The sequence below is a fragment of the Nyctibius grandis genome, chromosome 3, assembly GCF_013368605.1.
Source record: "Nyctibius grandis isolate bNycGra1 chromosome 3, bNycGra1.pri, whole genome shotgun sequence".
NCBI lineage: Eukaryota > Metazoa > Chordata > Aves > Nyctibiiformes > Nyctibiidae > Nyctibius > Nyctibius grandis.
The window spans coordinates 55,628,881-55,647,974 of record NC_090660.1 but is presented as its reverse complement, the minus strand read 5'-3'; the positions used below and the strand labels follow the sequence as shown (position 1 = coordinate 55,647,974).

At 42.1% G+C, this 19,094-nt stretch overlaps 1 protein-coding gene across 9 annotated transcripts in view; it reads left to right on the top strand.

Annotated features, from left to right (window-relative positions):
• Nucleotides 1-476: 476 nt before the first annotated feature.
• The window catches only part of PTPRM (protein tyrosine phosphatase receptor type M), a 522,696-nt gene continuing 504,078 nt past the window's right edge, over nt 477-19,094 (top strand). For 4 of the 9 annotated variants that reach the window (XM_068397302.1, XM_068397300.1, XM_068397299.1 and 1 more), the window contains exon 1: nt 477-992. In XM_068397302.1, coding sequence (XP_068253403.1) covers nt 920-992 — 73 coding nt within the window. In that variant the 5' untranslated portion in view covers nt 477-919. The remainder of the gene's footprint in view (nt 993-19,094) is intronic. The other 5 variants (XM_068397306.1, XM_068397305.1, XM_068397301.1 and 2 more) reach the window with 2 other exon arrangements.

Below are 19,094 nucleotides of genomic sequence, written 5' to 3'. Positions count from 1 at the left end.
GTCCCGGTGCCTCGGAGCAGCGCCAGAGCGGTGGGGCGGGGAGAGCCCGGCGGCTGCCCCAGGGCCGGGCTGCTCGGGGCGGCGACAGCCGTTCCCTCGGGGCCCCGTCCCGGCGGGACAGGTAGCCACGGCGGCCCCGACTTCAGCGCCTGCGGCTCTCGCCGGGGCTGGCCCGCGGCAAAGTTACCCAGACGCTTGGTTTAAATTTTTCTTCATTTTTTTTCCCCTGTTCCTCCTTCTCCCCCCCGCTGTCCGACAACTTTCGACATCGTCCTGCCAGGCACGGAGCCACCTCCTCTGCAAACAAAGCCGCTCTCGGGGCAGCGAGCGGGGGGGGGCGGCGGGAAAGAGACCGTAGCGCTTCGCCTCCGCAGCCGACGGCCGTCACCGAGCTCCCGTCAGCGGCGCCCGGCCGCTGCCAGCCCGCGCCGCCTCGCCCTCTAGCGGGGGAGAGCGGCGGCGCCGGCGGCTGGGCGTGACTTTCCGCGTTCCCTTTAGCCCGCCTGCCTGCCGGGGGGGGACCGCGAGTCAGTCAGTGAGGGAGCCGAGCTAAACCGGGACTAACGGCGGCGCCGGGCGAAGGGACTCCGGGATTAAGGGTGCCCCCCCCCGGGCACCGGGGGAGGCGAGCGGCGCGGAAGGCGTGGGGCGCCCGCCCGGGGAGGCAGCGCGGCCCCTGGGGTGAAGGCAGCGGGGTGGCCGGAGGAAGACAGGCAGCCCCCGGCCACTTCGCACCCCTCTTTCCCTGCCCTTAAAAGCCAAGAGAGGGCGAGGAGGGGAGAACAGCCCGCGGGGCACCAAGTGGGGGAGACTCGGGCTCCCCCCTCCCCGACTGACTGGAGGGGGGCGAGAGGGGAGCCTCCTACTTTGGCAAACACTTGGGCACTTCGCTGGATCCGGAGCAGGAAGGGGTGGAAATATGGGGAAAGTTGGAACTTGCCTGGTTACTTTGGCCGGACTTTTGCTGGCGGCGGGAGCGCAGACGTTCACAGGTAAGGAGCCGCCTCGCCTGCCCCGGCGCCGGGCAGCCCTCCCGGGGGTGGGGGTGGCGGAGGGGCAAGGGGGAAAGCGCTGCCATGTCGGAGTCGCTTGGGTTTTGGTTTGGTTTTGTGGTTTTCTTCTTTTTTTTTCCCCTTCCCGTCCCCCCGGCGGGGCTGACACTTCGGAGCCGCTGCGTACGTGGGGGAGAAAAAAGTGTCCGGAGGAGGCGGCGGCAGGATGCCGTGAGGTTTGCGCCCCTGTGCCCTGACGGCGAGGACGCCGAGGGGAAGGGCGAGCGGCTGGCGGGGCTCGGGCAGCCCGAGGGCAGGGCCGGAGGGACGGGCGGGAGTGGGGCTCGCTCCAGCGTTCCTCCGCCGCCGACTTCCCGAAAGTTTCCCGCTGCCCGGGCGCGGGAGGCGGAGGGTCGAGGTGAGCCGCTGCCGGGCCCCCTCCGTCCGGCGACGGAGCTGGCGACGGGGGAAGGAAAACTTACGGTGCTCCCCGGAGGGGCCAGCGGGTGCCCCGCCGCCCTGCCTGGCTGCCTCGCCCCGCCGGTGCCTCCTCGGTCGCCTTCGGAGCCCCCCGCCTTTCGCGCTGCCCGTAGGTGCGGCTGCGGAACGCCGGTAGAGCCGGAGGTAAAGCCCCGGCCCCTCGTTTTCTTCAGCGCCCCAAATCGTCACCTCGGAGAGCAGAGCAGAAGCTGCCCGCGTCTGCGGGGTGTCAGGAGTCACATCCAGAGAAGAGGCCGGCAAAGTGCTCCATCAACAGCTTTTTTCTGTTCCCTGAAGTCCTAGACCTGCAGATGGTTATCTTGGTCTCGAGTCCTCTGCCTGCACCCCTGTCCTATTTATATGGTGAAGAAACCCATAATTTTAGACAGAAATTTGGATTGTGAAATAGTTCTGTGTGCTTCACTGCAGAGAGTAACTTCGGAATTTATTTTGTTTGTTTTGTTCCTAACGTGAAGTGAGCGCAGCTGAAAAGTACGTTAAATTGAAGACATCTGGTCTTCAGTTCATGTGAAGTGTGCTTTGATCTGGTGGGAAGCAAGGCTTTTGACTTTCCTTGTTGCTCAGGCTGCAGAATAGTTTATATTTTGTACATTACGTGTTGCTTCTATGCAGCACTGTAGCTAAACCAAGTTTTATGGCTAGAAATTGGTGGTCTGTTTTAAAACTTCTTTAAAAATTAAAAAAAATCTGGTTTTATGTTATGTTCCAGGGACCTTTTGTATATGTAGCTGCATTTCCCCTAATTTCTCTCCAGCATTTTTACTGCAGATAAGATAGAATCTCTGAGGAGAAAAATGTTTTGTACCGAGGTGATATATAACAATGATGAAATCCTTTCTAAACACTCATGTTAGGATGAAGCTATGCTCTGTAGTGAATTATGAAACTGAACTTATGTATATCAGCCCTATAACTCATTAGACTTCAGTGAGAGATCTTGCTTTATTAAGATAAATCTATAACTCATTGCTGACCTGTGTGAACTGTCTTACTTCTTGTTTAAAATTAAGCTGGGGCAACTCTTCTTCTCCTGGATATTTAAATGACTTCTGCATGCACTATGCTGATACTATACTAGGGTCAGCATTTAAGTGCTGTTCGTGTTCCTGAAGAACGATCCCACATTAGTGTTAGATTTGTATCTGTTGTATTCATTTCCGTTGCTGCATGCTGTGGAAAGAACCGTGCTGTAAAGCACAAACAAGTCACAGGTGACTTGTGCATACAGTTATTCAAAAGGTGTGATTCCAACCCTTCTGAAGTACTGAATCACAGAGGCTGCAATTTACACACTTCAGTGAGACTGCAAAGGATGTCACGGGATGCAGAATCTGGCCTGCTTTCTCCCCGTGTGTACATGTATGTTAAATATTGAATGTAAAGATTATTTGTGAAGATGTACGTACAGGGTTTTTTTTAATATTGATTCTCGGAACAAAATTGAAATTTCCATTGTTGTACTTTACCATTTGAAGTGCGTGCCTGGGAGTGATTTTTGCTTGGGGGAAAAAATTGCTGTTGCTTTTGTTAAAAGCTTGATGCATCAGTGTCATAGAAATTAAATTACAGAAAAATCCATCCTTGAGTCAGGTAGTTATCTTTTGTGATAGCCGTCCCTTGTTGTAGCCGGGAGTTGTATGACTAACCTATGAAAAGTTTAAAAACAAAGAAAAAAGAAACAAAACCAACTCCACACATGTTCTAAGCAGAGAACAGCAGTGGTCGAGTTAAGAAATCCTTGGCATTTATAGTTCCATTTTTATTTTTACCCTTTTCTAAAAATGACTGATTTGTTTTACAGAGATTGGTTCTAACATTACCGTCAGCTATTGTTTTATTTGAGTTTCTTATTTAGAAAATAAACTTACTAAAAGATCAGATCTTAGCTTTTTAAGGCCTGGAAGCTTTCAAGTAATCTTTTGAAAGCAGCTTAACAGTTAATAACAATGAGATTTTCTCTGAGTCCTTAACTGAAGAATTTAAAATTCTGGATTCATCAGTTCAAGAAGCAAATGGTATCAAGAATTTGAATTCAAGAGATGTTACTGAAAAGATTGTCTTACATGGACAGTGCTGCTTAAGTTTTTCAAAGTAGCTGGGGTCTTTCTGCAAGAGTAGTTTTGGGTTTGGGTGGTGTGTTTCTTTTTTTTTCTTTTTTTAGTTTCTTTCTGAGAAACTGTAGCACACCTAATTTAGCTGGTTTTGTTTATAATTTTAACATAAACGTTATTAAGTGGTCCCATGCAAAGACTGAATGCTAATACTACTGACGTTCTTGAAATGTGGTGTTCCTGTTGTATGAAATGCCACCTGACTCCACGGTGTTCCTTTTCCATCGTCTTGGTAGATTATTCAGGCTAGGGAAAGCAATCCACTCCAGTAAGGGGTTTAGGTCAAACATAGAGATGTGGAAAGTTAGAAGGACATTGTAAACCTTAATATTAGGTCTTATGTAAAATGAAGGATGAGATGAGTTCTATCAAATACCAAAATAGGGAACTGAAATTGAAGGCAAGGAGATGTGTAATAGAACTCAGAAGCTGTGTTTTTATGAAGGCGTCGTGTTTAGATAGATGTAAATTTGCACACAGCCTGGATTCTGAAATTAGTGCTTCTTGCTTATAACCTGAATCTGACTGAGGGAGGGCTATTATTAGGCTGTTATATTCTCTTTTGCTATGGAAAGCGACAAGGTTGTGTATTAACACACTCTTTTTATGGTCCTGGTTTTAAAAGTTTTAGTTTTTCTCTAAGAAGGGGTGAGTCCTATTGCAGTGAGAGATACGGACAGGTGGATGGACTGACTGACTAAAAGTGCTTGGATGCCATTCATAATTTTCTTTGCAGCAGGACTAGTGGCAATTATGAAGAGAACAACAGGAGGAAAAGTGCTGTACGAAAATGGAAAATTACTTTTCCTGGTGACTAGTAAAGGTTTTACATAGAGAATAGTAGTCCTCAAGCTATTTCATGGATTAACAATATAAAAACTACCATTCTGAACAGATGTTGTGCCTTATATTAATCTATTTGGTTTTTGGGTATAGGGACTCTAAAAACAAGAAGCACATTTTTGAAAAACAGATGTAATGAAGAAGTTTGACACACTGAAGTTGAAACTTCCTGTGGTGATGTTGATGTTTGGTGACTGCAGAGAGAGAAGATGAAAAGAAAGAATATAGGTTAAGTCGTCATAGCTGAAATGAAGCTCCTGGCAATCGGAGCAATGTATAGAAAATAAAAAGTTTCTGGTATAATTAACTGTGTTTAAAGAGATTTCTCAGAGTATTCAGGATCTCTGTTTGGAAGTCTTTAATAGGTGTTCTGACAGCTTTACCAGCAAAGAGCTCCAAGTGTGGTTTTATCCCATTTTAACAAATTCTGCTTTTGCTTGCTCTGCTTATTCCACCTGCTTTCCTTCCTCTCCACCCATCCATCAAGTCTGTATTCCTGCACTTCCTAAGGGAAGTAACATATGCTAGTGAAAATGCAGCTTTATTAGTGGCTGACACAGTTGTCTGCTCATCAACAAAACTATTACAGTTAAAAGTTCGTAACGTGGACTTGGCCTTGCCTAAACAGTGAGAGCTGTGGGGAAAGATCCTCAAACCAAACTTCAGGCTGTCAGGTGAATGACTCAATTTGTGTTTTATATCTAAGAGTATTTAAAATAGCACAGCAAATTAATGGTAGCACGTTGAAGAATCAGTTTCTAAACATGCCTTTTTCTTTATTTTTTTTTTTTTAAACTTTTGACAGATGAAATAAAGTTTGCATTCCCCTGTGAACTGGGATGTACTTTAGAATGCTTCAGGTAAAAATGAGAGTCTGGGCTTTGGAAGTGGCACAGTTTGTCAACAAAGAAACTCTGTGGTGGGTACATGGGTTGTTTTTTTTAAATTTATTTTGTTTAGCTATTACGGTCTTGTTCTGGTGTCAAAAGTTAGTAATGAAGCCTCATAAAAAATTAAAAATAAATCCTATGAAATATTACAAAGATGTAATAACACTGAGGAAAAAAAATCCTGTGATGTTTATTTGGTCTCACGATTAGCAGTCATCAGAATCCATGAGGAAAACAAATCCCACTGTCCTGAAACAATATAGTAGCATATAATTTATGAAAAAAATAATACTTTTAGTGCTCAGAGAATTTGCTAGATTGACAGCTAGAGAGACCAAATCCTCAGGAAAATCACAAAACATGTTAGGATAGAGTGAGTGAGCTTTGCAACTCCATCTCACTAATGTCATTTGAGTCTGACCTGAAGAAATGTGGCAATCGTTTATTTTTCATGTGCGCTCACTCATACGCTGAGATGGTCAGCAAATGTGTCAAACATGCCTGGTTGCCAGTGGCCAGGTCAGTTTTACACGTTACTGCTGAGACAGTTGGTTCAGTTCGTATCGTTAGATTCAGCCAGGGGAAGATAATAGGCGTAGATTTGATAGAACAAAGTCCAGTCATGTTGTGGGGTCAGGACCTGCGAACTGATCCTGTATTTCACATTTTGCAACTTTATGCTAAAGGAAATGCCATTTGAGAGGGATCTCTCATGTGTTTAAAGCTTGTTAGTGTCACTGTCAAACACTTATTTGAGGTAGCTACATCACTAAGTTTTAAAGATATTTCCCCAGAAAATTACATGCATTTATGAACCTTTCAGCTCCCACTTACGACTCCTGTGTAAAGAAGTAGTTCTGAAAATTTTCCCAGGAATAAATTGTTTGTTGATGTGTGAACGCAGCTGAATTATCTGCTCAGTTCATTAGGAAAAATTGAGGGAGTCCTCTTTATTTCATTTGATTTTGCTGATAACTTCCAGATCTGTATTTCTGATTTAATGTGTAATGTTATGAATGTATTAAAAAGGATTTTAAGAAATGAAAATGAATTTACAGCATATGGTCATATATTTAGGAAAAAAAAAAAACAAAAGAAGTCCAGCAGTAAATTTTACTGTGTCAGTTTACTCACCCTACTATATTCACATACTTCTTTCTGATTTTTGCAATGTCTTCATGAGTTTTGCCTGCTGTGATCTGCCGCTGATCACTAGGTGTAGCTGCATCTCTAAATCCACTTTTCTAAGCACAGAAAGAGGAAGGGCTGTAAATTGGGCGTTATGAGAACTTAGATGTATTTGGAGCTGGGGAGGTGTGAAAATATATGATGGATTTTTGTGACCTTGAGAATTTTAATCCGTTGGCTGCTTGTTTGCACAAGTTTGATTATAATACAAATGAACTTTTAATTACTTGTAAAAAGGCTGATTTCAGTATCGGTGTTAATACAGTATTCAACAGAAGGATGAATGAATGCTCTAATATAATAAAAATACATAATAAAATGCATGAAATTACAAAGAAGTCAGTACTTTCCTAGTGGTTTAAATGCAAGGGTTATTGCTATAAAGATCTGATAAGGTTGATCCTTGTGTCCAAGAAAAGCTTAGGTGTTGGGTGAGTGTATGTCTTCTCACAGCCTATTAAGAAGCTTTCTGTTCCATTCAAAATAATTATTTTCAGAAATTACATTGCTCTCAGTGGAATTCTGTACTGATTTTTGGAATAACGTGTTGTGTTGGTTTTTAAGCCATGTGACTTCCATTAATGTTATGAGGAGGTACAGAGGGTAAGTCCCCACATATGCTTTAAAAATGAAGGAAAGACATTTTTGTGCCCAGATTTCTGAGAGTAATAACAGTAAAAATAAAGGTGTATTTGTGCCTCCAAGACATACTCACACTCAGTAGCTTCAGGGAATGGGAAAGAGGCATCTCAGCCAGAAGCGTCTGACTCCACAGTGACCCTTTGCCACATAAGGAGCAATGGTAGGAAACAAAGTAATGATGACATTTGTTGAGACAAAACCGTGGCAGTATTAGAAGGAAGGAGTTCTGAAAACAGGTTAGAATTAAGGTGTTTGGGGGGAAAGGTGGGAAGGAAGGTATAACATTTTCTGGAAGAGTGTAAGAGGTGAATCATACTGGAAGAGAAGACATTCTAGAAAAAAAGCTGAAGTCCTAGAGGCAGCTAAATTACATCTGGAAAACAGAAATGGATTTGTAATTATTTGCATTTTCTTATTTTTGTTATCTTAGTTTTGAACGCGTTTGTCTTTAATAATATATTCAAGGCTCGAATATGTCTTCTGACAGCTTTACGTAGCAATAGTTGATTATCTTTACACATACGATTAAGTGTAATGATGTTAATGAATCTTTAATTTTTTTTTTTTTTGTGGAATGGTGTAAAACCAACATTTTGCTTATGAGTGTGTTTGTTTTCCTCCTTCCCCTCCCCGGCCATGTGTAATCTGCAGATTTAGAGAGCAGTAAGTTTTGGTTACACTAGGGTTTTTTTGAGGGGTAGATTGGCTTTTTTTCCCCCTCCCTTTTTTTTTTTTTTTTTAATAATCATCTTCAATGATAAGCTATTATAGATGTCTTTTACAGCACTGTTTTGTTAATCACAAGAAATATGTTTTTTCTCTGGAATAATGAACAGCTAATTACCTCTTTCATCACTTTAGCTCTTCATCTTCTAGGAGAATGAAATAGAGCATCACATGCCTGTATTAGGGCAGGGTTTTTCTTGGGGGTGGGGGGTGGGGTGGGGTGTGTTTGTTTATTTGTTTTTGAGGTTTATGGCACAGTTATTTTGGGGAAGTTTTCAGAAAGATTGTGCTTTATTACCTTGAATCCTATTGCCTCTTTTATCCTTAATTCTAAAATAAGATATTGTTTAGACTTTTATATTTGAAAGTGATATACTAGGTAAAATACTTTTGTCTGTGGCCCTTTGTTTTAATTCTGTAGTGTATAAAGGTAGGCTAATTAGATGAAAGAACTGCTCAGTTGTGCTGATGAGATTCTAACGTAAGATTGAGGAGGATATTACAGGAGTTTCTGTGCATTTCAGGTGGATGGATAGTGAACCCGTAATGTCTGAAAGTTTTCATAATGGAGTTGTTCTTATAGGTAAATGAATAGAGGGGCTTTTCACTTGTGTTCTTCTGGTGAATATAGACTAGACTGAGTAAATAATTTCCATATATGATGTGCACTTCTATACTTGTGTATGTGCTTGTAATCTATGCACTAGTTTGTATGTATGTGTCTTAAAAAGTTGATGAATTATTACCCTTTAGCAGACTTTTGCATTTTTCATGGTGTACTTGCGGCAGACGTGGTTGCAGGGGAGTTGTATTTTTTCCCCCTCTTTTTCTTCTCGCTCTAAGGTCAAACAATTCCTTATTTTGGGAGCTGATGCTTAGTAATTCTACTATGGCTGATACAGTAATTTATGTCCAAAAACTGGTCATCTACATGCACATCTTGAAGTTTTGGTTGCTAAGTGCACATAGTTTCTGAGGGTATGTAGAGAAAATGGATCTCCAGTTTTAAAAAAAGAATATTACCAGGTTATATCTCAAGCAGAGGCTGAGATTTCGTAAAGGGATTCACGCTGTCCTCTACCTGCATAGAAGCTCCCATTCGTCTGATTTCTGCTATTTTCATGTTCATGGCTTTTTCCTGTTCTAACAAACAGTTCAGCTAAGAGTTGAAAACAAACATGAAAGTCAATTGCCATCTCAATGAACTGTGTTATGCCCCAGATCAGACATAACAGTTTTCTCTGTAGTTTTTTGGTATAGTTGCTCTCTCTTCTTATGTGATTTGTATATTTGTTTTGTTTGAAAATAAGAATTCTGTTATTACTTATTCCCTCTTCCATCCTTCTAGTAAACAAAATCACTGTGAGAAGTCCAATGTTTCCCAACAACTCTACAGCCTGTTCAGAGTGTGCTCACAGGCTTGGTAAGAAACTTGCAAGGAAATATTATTTGTTTTGAGGTTTGACACTGTTTGTATATCTGTATAGAACTATATATAATCTGTTGTTCTCATGACTGTTTTTGGAAGTCATTACTATTTTGATAGTGTAAGATTTCTTTTTACTTAGCCGTTTTAAGATGTGTCATATAATCTTAGCCAGGAAATGATTTTCTGTCAGTGGAACCTTCTGAGCCTGGAGTTTTTTCTTGTTCCACGTTGGGATGACATAGCCTGGCATGAATCATACCACTGGAGCACAGCATGAAAAAGACATATATATATATTTTAACTTCTGTTGTAATAGGCAGTTGCTTAGTGATCAGAGCTCCTACATAGGTGTGGGAAACCCAGATTTAAGTCTGTGCTCTGGCATTTGACTGTGACGTGGGTGAGGATCTTCATAGCCAGGCTTTTCTGTTCTTTTTGTGGGTTCTTGTTTAGTTTTGACCAGTAGGATTTTTTTTTGTTTTTGGTGGTTCAGAAATCTGCTCAATTTCCATTAAAAAAAAAAAAAAAAGGTGGGGGGGGAAGGGGGGGAAGGTGACAGTTCAGAACCCCTCAATGTGTTTAGAGAAAAAATATACAGGAGTCACTTATCACCACCTGTAGCTTCATTTTTCCCTAGAAACTCAACAATGTGCTTAAATACGGTCGCATGTTTAGGAGATAGAGACAGGTGTGGACATTTCCAGGAACCATAGTACTCGCTGTGGTAGTTCTTATGTTAATGACTGAGAATTGCTATAGCCTTTTTTCCTTTACTGTTACCTTTTCTGAATTCTGCAGAGTAGATGAAGATTATTTTACGAAGCACTGCATTCAACACTTTAATATAAGCACTTTATATAACACATCACTTAAGCTGTTTTTCTTTGTAACTTCTGCAGAGACAGCTATTACTGAAGTAATTTCTCAGTTATGTAAGATAAATTGTTGTCCCTGTAATAATTTTAAGGCACTATGCAGTTGATGGCCTCTTTACTGCGTCTGAGAGATGTCATCTTGTTTCAGTCCTAGCTCAGGAGAAAACCTTTGCAAGCAGCTTTCTAAATATGAAAGCAACCTTTTGGGGTTAGGTCTGTGAGTGTCATGGGAAACCAACAAAACCAAAACACAATTAAAGTTAATATTTATTTAAAACTTTAGAGGTTAAAAATGCAATGGAAGTCTGTGTATTGCGCAACATTACTACCTTCTGTTTATAGTGACAGCAAAGCACATGGATTGAAGACCACATATAAAGTTCATGGGGTGTTTTCTATTTATTTTTACTTTAAGAATTGTTGTTAGAATTGCCTACATAAATCTACGCTAGTAAGGTATTTATGTGAATTAGCCTAGCATTTTCATTTGAGAATTTGGAAAACGCTGGGGTTTGACTGTTTTGTTTATTTAAGAGTGTTTGAGACAAGCACACACCCTATAAAGCAAATATGCATTGAAATTGTGTAGGGCCCAGGAGCCCAAGACGAGTTGAAATACACCCTTGACAAATAAAAAACTGGCTTCTGCAGCAGCCATGCAGCAATAGCAGACGTGGATTGGGGTTTTTAAACGAGTCTCGCAGAAGCTGCAGAGCTGGATTTTTACATTTACAATTACTTAACAGAAAGTCAGTTTTTCCACTAGAATCTGTTGCTTCTTTACATCCTGAATATTGGGGAGTTAAATGTAACCCACATTAAAAACTTCATATGACCACAAAAAGGTGTGAACATAAAAAGCCTTAAAATTTTCTTCAAGTTGTAGCCCAGTATCTAGCATAAGATTATCCATGCAGGGAAATGGCATGGGAATAACCCCTTAAGAATGGTATTCCTCAGCTACTTGTGTTCTGTTTTTGACCATAGACAAACATACTGCTGTGCTTGTGGGTTGATTCACTGGCAGATACATTGCTGAATGTGCACTTCAGCCTTATTCACCTGTACCTTCGTCATGTAGTGGACTTGGAGTATTCAAGTACATGTGGTAATTTTGAGTTCAGAGTAGGGGTGAAGCCTTAGGTGTTGCTATTGTTCAAACTGAGAAGTTCAGATAAAGACTGTCTGGGCTTCGTCTAGCTGTATTGCCAAGGTCGCTTCAGGGAGAATTAACATAAATTGTGCGTGGATTGTCTGCTGCTTTTGAAATTCTTTCTCTGATTTCTACAGAGAAACAGATACAGTCTTCGGAAGTCTAAATTTTTACTGTGGAAGACACCTGTTATGACTCGGTGATGAACGGAAATAGAAAGCAGCTGTGGACTCATTCTGGCATCAGTCAGGAACTTCTTTGGAGATTTGGTTACATGTGATGAGTTGCAGTTTAGACTGCAGTATGGAAGCTTGTATTTTGAAAGTTGTTTCTTGGCTGTCAGTTCTGTTGCATTCATTGCAAAAATGGAGTCAGTTTCTGATGTGTAGCCCAAACTTGAAGACTTTATAATGAAAACTGTCCGTATTTTTGAGGATCTCAATTTCAAAATGAATATAAACTCACGGCTTCCTGAATTGGTCCAGAGTAAATCTGCCTTAGAGAAGTAGTACCTGACAAGCTTGTTTGCTTCAAATCAGTGCCTGTAGTGGGTGGATCACAGGAGTTTTGTAAACGATAGTTTGGGAACCACTCACTCACTGTGAGTGAGAAATTGCACTTTTCCAGAAGTGGCTCTGTTAAAGTCTTCACAAACCGCAGAGTTCCGTGCTAGATTTGCAGCAGTGAAAAATTAATTCTGACTTCTATGCCAGAATTAGATGATGTGTGTTTCTGCACCTTTGGGAGCAGAACTGCAAAAAAATGAGATCTGTATGCTTGAAACTGGCATTGAGCAAATACGTGACATTCACCAGCAGCCCCATTCACATGATTTCAGTGCTTTGACTCTACACAGTGGTCTAGCAATAAAAGAAAGAATTGGCCAATTATAGTAATCTGCTAGAGCTGTGTGCTCTGGAATTTTGTGCAGAGGAAGAGGGAGGGTTCTTACCTCCTCTCAGTTCCATCTAAAATGGCACTTTAGTAACATCTATTCCACAGCAGATAACATACATATTTAACAAAGCTGTTAACCACCAGGCCACCTTTAAGAATACATTGCTTACCTGCCACCTCCTGTGCTCTCTCCACCTCCTTTTCTCTGTTCATGTCTGCTCCTCCTCACTGCATTCCACAAATCACAAGTCATTTGTGCCTTCCTCTGCCACCTCCATCCTTTGGGCAGCTGTGGCTGAGCTGAGAGGAGAGCCGAGACTGGAGGATGGTAGCTCCGATTGATATCCTGTGGTGCCACGGGCCACTCTGCCCTTGCAGTTTGGAGATCTACATGCACATTTTGAGAAAGCCCCCACAGAGCCTCTGGGCTTCTATGACAGAAGCTTGGGGATACAATTCATGACTGCCTGAGTATTGTTCATAACAAGTTTGGGTTTTGTTTCTTGTTTTTTTTTTGTCTGAGACAAATTGGATCAGAATGGTCCCACGCATGTGCTGACACACATGCCAGCAAAGCACGTGCTTATGAGTAGGTACTGGAAGCGAGTGAAGTTTAAGCCTTGCTTTGCACTGAGTGCAGTCACACTGAATGCTTGGTAGAAACAGCAGACAGTGCTAGTGGAGAATGGGATACTGTGGCCAGATCTAGATTTCAGACCAGATGGACGTTATTCATAATATTATGTGGGTGTGAACAGTTTTTACTAGAGTGTGAAGTAAACTGATGTAGATTTTTTGTTTGTTTGTTTTCCAAGCTAAAAAGAATTAGTAATACTGGCACTATTTATACAAACACAAGCTCAAAACCTAAAGAAGAATACAGGCAGTTTGTGGCGTACTGTGAAAATAATTACGAAAAGCTCCTGTTGACATAATAATTGCAAGTAAATCGGGTGTTAATGCAAGTCAGCAGGAACACATCAATATCAGCATTTTGTAGAAATGTAGTTACACGTATAGCTTTCTGCAAATTGGAGCAGCACTTTTCAGACAGAGCAATTGAAATTTTAGTTCCTTGGTAATAAGTAGAGTGTTTTTTGCCTACTCAGCCTGCCTTTGAAAATTCATCTGGACTTCTTTTCTGTGTGGACGAAGTGCCGTTAAGTAGTATGCTAGAGGTGTCGGCTCTTAATCTTTTGAGCACTGTTTATAGGGAGAGGATGATGCAAGATCTTGTATTACATAGGTCTGCTTCCTTTCTTAATAGATACAGAATAAATGTTGTATGCAAAGATTTAGGAAATGCTTGCTTCTTTATTCAAATCCTGCAGTTAAATGTTGTATAATATCCATACCTTGGGTTAACCTGTGTTTTGTCCATGCTGATGTTAATTTTGGCCCTAGTTTTTATGTGCGCTTCTAATGCATTTAAATGCATATGCGGTATATTCTGTGTTATCAGGACATATTTGTACCAGTTAAAATTGTACTTTAAGATGAGTTCAAAAGTTCCCACTCTGTACTTACTGTTCAGATTATGAACATGGTTCCTACTGATGAAAGTTTAATATACGAGCAGGATGCTGGCCATGCTGACAGCCTTCTGTACAATGCAATATATGTTCTCCTGTGCAGAAGCTGAAGTGGTCTATTATAGCATTCAAGTTCTCCCATCCGTATTGAGAGCAGAAGATTCCTTCTTAATCCTCATATGGCTGATGTCTCTGCTGGAGTGTTAATAGATAGTCTAATTTGTGAGCTAAATTACTAATTGTATTATGAGTCTAAACCTTATTAAGCCTTTTGTGTAGAATTAGATCACAGAGCTTTGGGAAGCTGAATACTGGTTGGGTTCTGTCTCCTTTTTAATGACAGGAGCAAGTTTTACGGATGTCTTCTCTTCAGAGCTGCATAGCTCTGAGACTGCAGCTGATTTCTTTTGATGCGTTCTACAGTATCTGCAGAATCCTAAGTTTGAAAAGCAGAGTGACTTTGAGAGTAGCTGGGATTTCCAAGCAGGGTCTCAGTTATCTGAAAGCAGTAAGATTCTGCATTTAGCTGAGTTGAGGCCATGCTTAGAAATATAAAAGGGTCACTCTGATCTTGTGTACATACACTGTGTGGAGGTTCAGCTATATATCAATTGTTGAAATTGTGCAAAAGCTTTAAAATGGCTGCAGTTATGTAACAGGATGATGAGTTTGGTAGACGTATATTCCTGTAAGAAGTTCAGGTAGATGAACTCTTCAGCGAATCACTTGAGTTAGATTTTTATTTCCAAAGATGTTCATTACCCACCTAGAGATGGAGGATACTTCCCCTGTTGCTCAGCTGTGCTGCTAGATTTCATGAGCACTGCTCATCTGTTTCTGTGCAAATCTAGCTGGGTCAGCTGAGACTATTTTCAGAGGTGGCTCATGCTCCCCACTCTGACTTTGCAATGGAGTCAGCTGCTTATGCAGCCCGGTTGGAGATGGAGCTGATTGCCTCCAGCGGAGGATCAGTAATAAACAAACAAAGTGGGACTTAATGGATTTTGACATCACTTGCAATACATTTTTATGTTGATGTGGAAGATGGCTGTGAACTGTTGCACCTTTAATACAGGAATATTGCACCCATGGTAATCCATTTTCTTTAAGAGAAAATACTCACAGCTACTCCATACATTTTCCTGTGTATACACGAGATAGAATTGCAATGGTATCAAGTTTTTCTCTATACACCTTACTCTATACACAACAGCACTCTAGGCTGTTGTGAGAAACTTTTTATTTTACAGGGCCCTGATAGCTTCAGGTGTATGTACTTAACAGCTTTCCTTTTTTACTGTTGTAAATTTAATGCCATTTGAAATGTATGGACAATAAATGAAAATAATAGGATATATAGCTTGTGTCACATCATCTATTTTTAAAGAGCTTTTTCTATTTCTGCATCATGTTTAGTAATATACTTTGTAGAGTATATTAATAAAAAAATCAGTTTCTGTCCTGAGAGAGAAAATTTAGAGGCTTCTGCATTGTTCTGTTCCATGTGTATTGGTTCTCTCAACATACACAGTGTATATTTATTATGTTACAGGGAGTAGAGCAGCCAAAAGTCATTGCCAAGATCTAATTGTCTTCAGGTGTGTCTGTAGAAGCCTGTATTTGTTAAGGGTTTCTGTGTAGCTCCTGAATTGATTATCATGCTTTAAGTATTTTGCTAGGTGAATAGTTTTTGAGAGGGTTTTTGTATGTTTTTACAAAAAAAATCTAGTATTTACTTATTTAAATTCAGTATATCTTGAGACTAAAGCTTAAAAGCACTACATGCTGAATTTCTGCTGAAGGGGAACAGTGATGCTGAAACTCACAATTTACCTCGTGTCACGGTTTAAAGCTGGGCCAGCTATTAACCAGGTGGCAGATGCTCTCCCCCCCCACAAGGGAAAGGGAAAAGGGAGAGAGACTTATGGGTTGGAAAGTTAAAACAGTTTTAATAAACTATAGTAATGAAAAAGAATATAATAACAATAATAATAGAAATAATCAAATATATACAAATATATACAAAACCAAGACTGAGAGCTTAGAAATCCTCCTCAGGCAGAGTTGCTCCCCCCAGTACAGGCAGAGGGGAAAATGCAGTAGCTCCCCCCAGCACGAGCAGAGGGCAAAATGCAATAACTCTTCCTGCCATCACACCTGCAGGCTTTTAACTGGAAACTGGCAAAGCTGGTACCAATCAGTGGGAGACAGGAGAGCCCCTCCCTCCTGGGCCCCACCTCCAGGAGGCAGTGGGTTAGTGATAAATAGGAAAGTGAGAATGACATGTATGGGATGGAATACCTTGTTGGTCAATCTTGGGTCACCTGCCCTGTCTGCTCCTCCCTGCAGGTGCAAGCCCCCTTCGGCTCTTCACTCATAAGCAGTGAGGAATTTAGCAGTGACCTTGGTTTCTCTAAGACTAATTGGCCTGGTTTGGGCCAAACCAGGACATTCCACCCCTTATTCCATACCATTCACATCATACTCAGATCACCACTACCTTTTCATTTTCAAATATATATACACATATCACTAGTTTATGATTCATCTCTATACAAAAAGTTCATTAAGTTCATTTAGTTCAGGATTGTGGGTTTCCATCTGGTTAGCAGTCTCTCAGCAGTCTCTCTGGCTAGCAGTCTCTCTTTTGTCATGGTTCGTGCCCACGGGTTGCAGGTTAAAGATGTCAGACTCGAGGAGGTTACTGGACGCCCCTTGATGAAGCTAGCTCCGGTCTCATCACCACTGTCTTAACCTGAAAGACACTTATGCAGCAACAACATACAGTTCAGAATGAAGTAGTCTCACCCAGAATCAGATCACCTTCAGGGACACATCGGACTTCGCCATCTTGCAACATCACCCACCAAGTACATCCAGGTCCTTGAGCAAAAGCAATCCCATGAATGGGTTTACCTTTGCCCGTTACAGGAAGAATCCAGACAGTTTTTCCCAATAGATTCCTTTCATGCACCACAGGGACTTTATCCCCTTCTGCTGTATGTAGAAAGTCTGACTGAGCAGGGCCAACTCGATTGATAGATCCCCTGGTGTTAACTAACCAGGTAGCTTGTGCCAGATGTTTATCCCAGTTTTTAAAGGTTCCACCCCCCATTGCTTTCAGGGTAGTTTTTAACAGCCCATTATACCATTCAATTTTCCCAGAGGCTGGTGCATGATAGGGGATGTGATATACCCATTCAATGCCATGCTCTTTGGCCCAGTTGTCTATGAGACTGTTTTTGAAATGAGTCCCGTTGTCCGACTCAATTCTCTCTGGCGTGCCGTGTCGCCACAAGATTTGCTTTTCGAGGCCCAGAATAGTGTTCCGGGCAGTGGCATGGGGCACAGAGTATGTTTCCAGCCATCCGGTGGTCGCCTCCACCATGGTAAGCACATAGCGTTTACCCTGGCAGGTTTGAGGGAGTGTGATATAGTCAATTTGCCAGGCCTCCCCATATTTATATTTCAACCACTGTCCCCCATACCACAAAGGTTTTAACCGTTTGGCTTGCTTAATTGCGGCGCATGTTTCACAATCATGGATAACCTGTGCAATAGAGTCCATGGTTAAGTCCACCCCTCGGTCATGAGCCCATCTGTATGTTGCATCTCTTCCTTGATGACCTGAAGTGTCATGAGCCCACCGAGCTAAAAATAGTTCACCTTTATGTTCCCAGTCCAAATCTATTTGGAACACTTTAGCAGCTTGATCTACTTGTTGGTTGTTTCGATGTTCCTCAGTTGCCCGACTTTTAGGTATGTGGGCATCTACATGACGTACCTTCACGACTAGTTTCTCTAGCCGAGTAGCAATATCTTGCCACAGTTCAGCAGCCCAAATAGGTTTACCTTTACGCTGCCAGTTGCTTCGCTTCCACTGCTTTAACCACCCCCACAAGGCATTTGCTACCATCCATGAGTCAGTATAAAGATACAGCCTTGGCCACTTTTCTCATTTAGCAATGTCTAGAGCCAGCTGGATGGCTTTTACTTCTGCAAATTGACTTGATTCACCTTGTCCTTCTGTGGCTTCTGTGACTTGTCGTATGGGACTCCATACAGCAGCTTTCCACTTCCGATGCTTTCCTACAAGACGGCAGGATCCATCGGTGAACAGGGCATACTGCTTCTCATCCTCTGGTAATTCATTATATGGTGGGGCTCCTTCAGCACTTGTCACCTCAATTAAGAAATGGATTTGTGCTGCTCACAGGGACTGGACCTTCATTTCTCCTATTCACACTTTGGAAAAAGGAATTTGAGGCCCATCTACCCTGGCTGGGGTCCTGCTCACTGGTAACTGGAGCAGCCATCCTTCTAGAAAAATTCTCTCTGGTATTTCTTTTAGCTTGCAACTCACGTACTCGTGCCTGTAGGGTCCTGGTAGGTTGTCCATGCCATCTGTTCATGTCCTGCCCATAACCACGCAGGGCAAACCACAGGATACCTCGTGATGTGTTCTGTTTCCTTTGAGCTGGTCCTGTAGGAGAACGTTTTCTCTTAACGGCTGCAACGTGCGCCTGTGTAGGTAGAGAGTCAAGTTTATTCTCTATCCTGGACAGTTTGTCTGACAGTTGTTTAAATGAGTCCTTGTTCTCCTTAGTCAGTTTTTCCACAGCCGAGACACGGGCCTGCAGTGGGGAAGAAATACTATCTTCATACTGTCGCATACAGTTAGCCATTTCGCCCACACTAGATCGTGCCATAGCATCTTCTCCCCAGACTAATATTGACAATGTGTGGGTATATGTCGGTGGAGCATTCTTCACAACCTTCCGGAACATGGATCGGTTGCATTCCACTTCATCAGGATCTACAGGATCTACAATGTCCCGTGGGTGTCTATAAATGATCTCTTGCACCGCTAGTTCTCTAAGGTAGTTAATACCTTTTTCTATAGTGGTCCATTTGCTTAGGTGGCTCATAACATCATCTTTATAGGGATACCTGCTCTTTACAGCTGACAAGAGTCGCCTCCAGAGACTGATAGTGTTTGACTTTCTTGCGAGTGCCTTCTCAATACCACCATCTCTGGACAGGGATCCCAACTGTCTGGCTTCTCTGCCATCTAATTGCATGCTATCTGCCCCATTATCCCAGCATCGGAGCAACCAGGTAATAATAGGCTCACCATCATAATGGCTGAAGTCTTTCCTTATATTTCTCAGGTCCTTCAGGGATAAGGAGTGGTAGGTTATCTCTACATCCGAGTCCTCCTCTTGTGATAGTTCTGCTTTAGAAGGACCTTTCTTCTGTGATGGGTCTGCTTTAAAAGGACGATTGAGGAAACCCCCATCTGTGTCAGGCCCTAA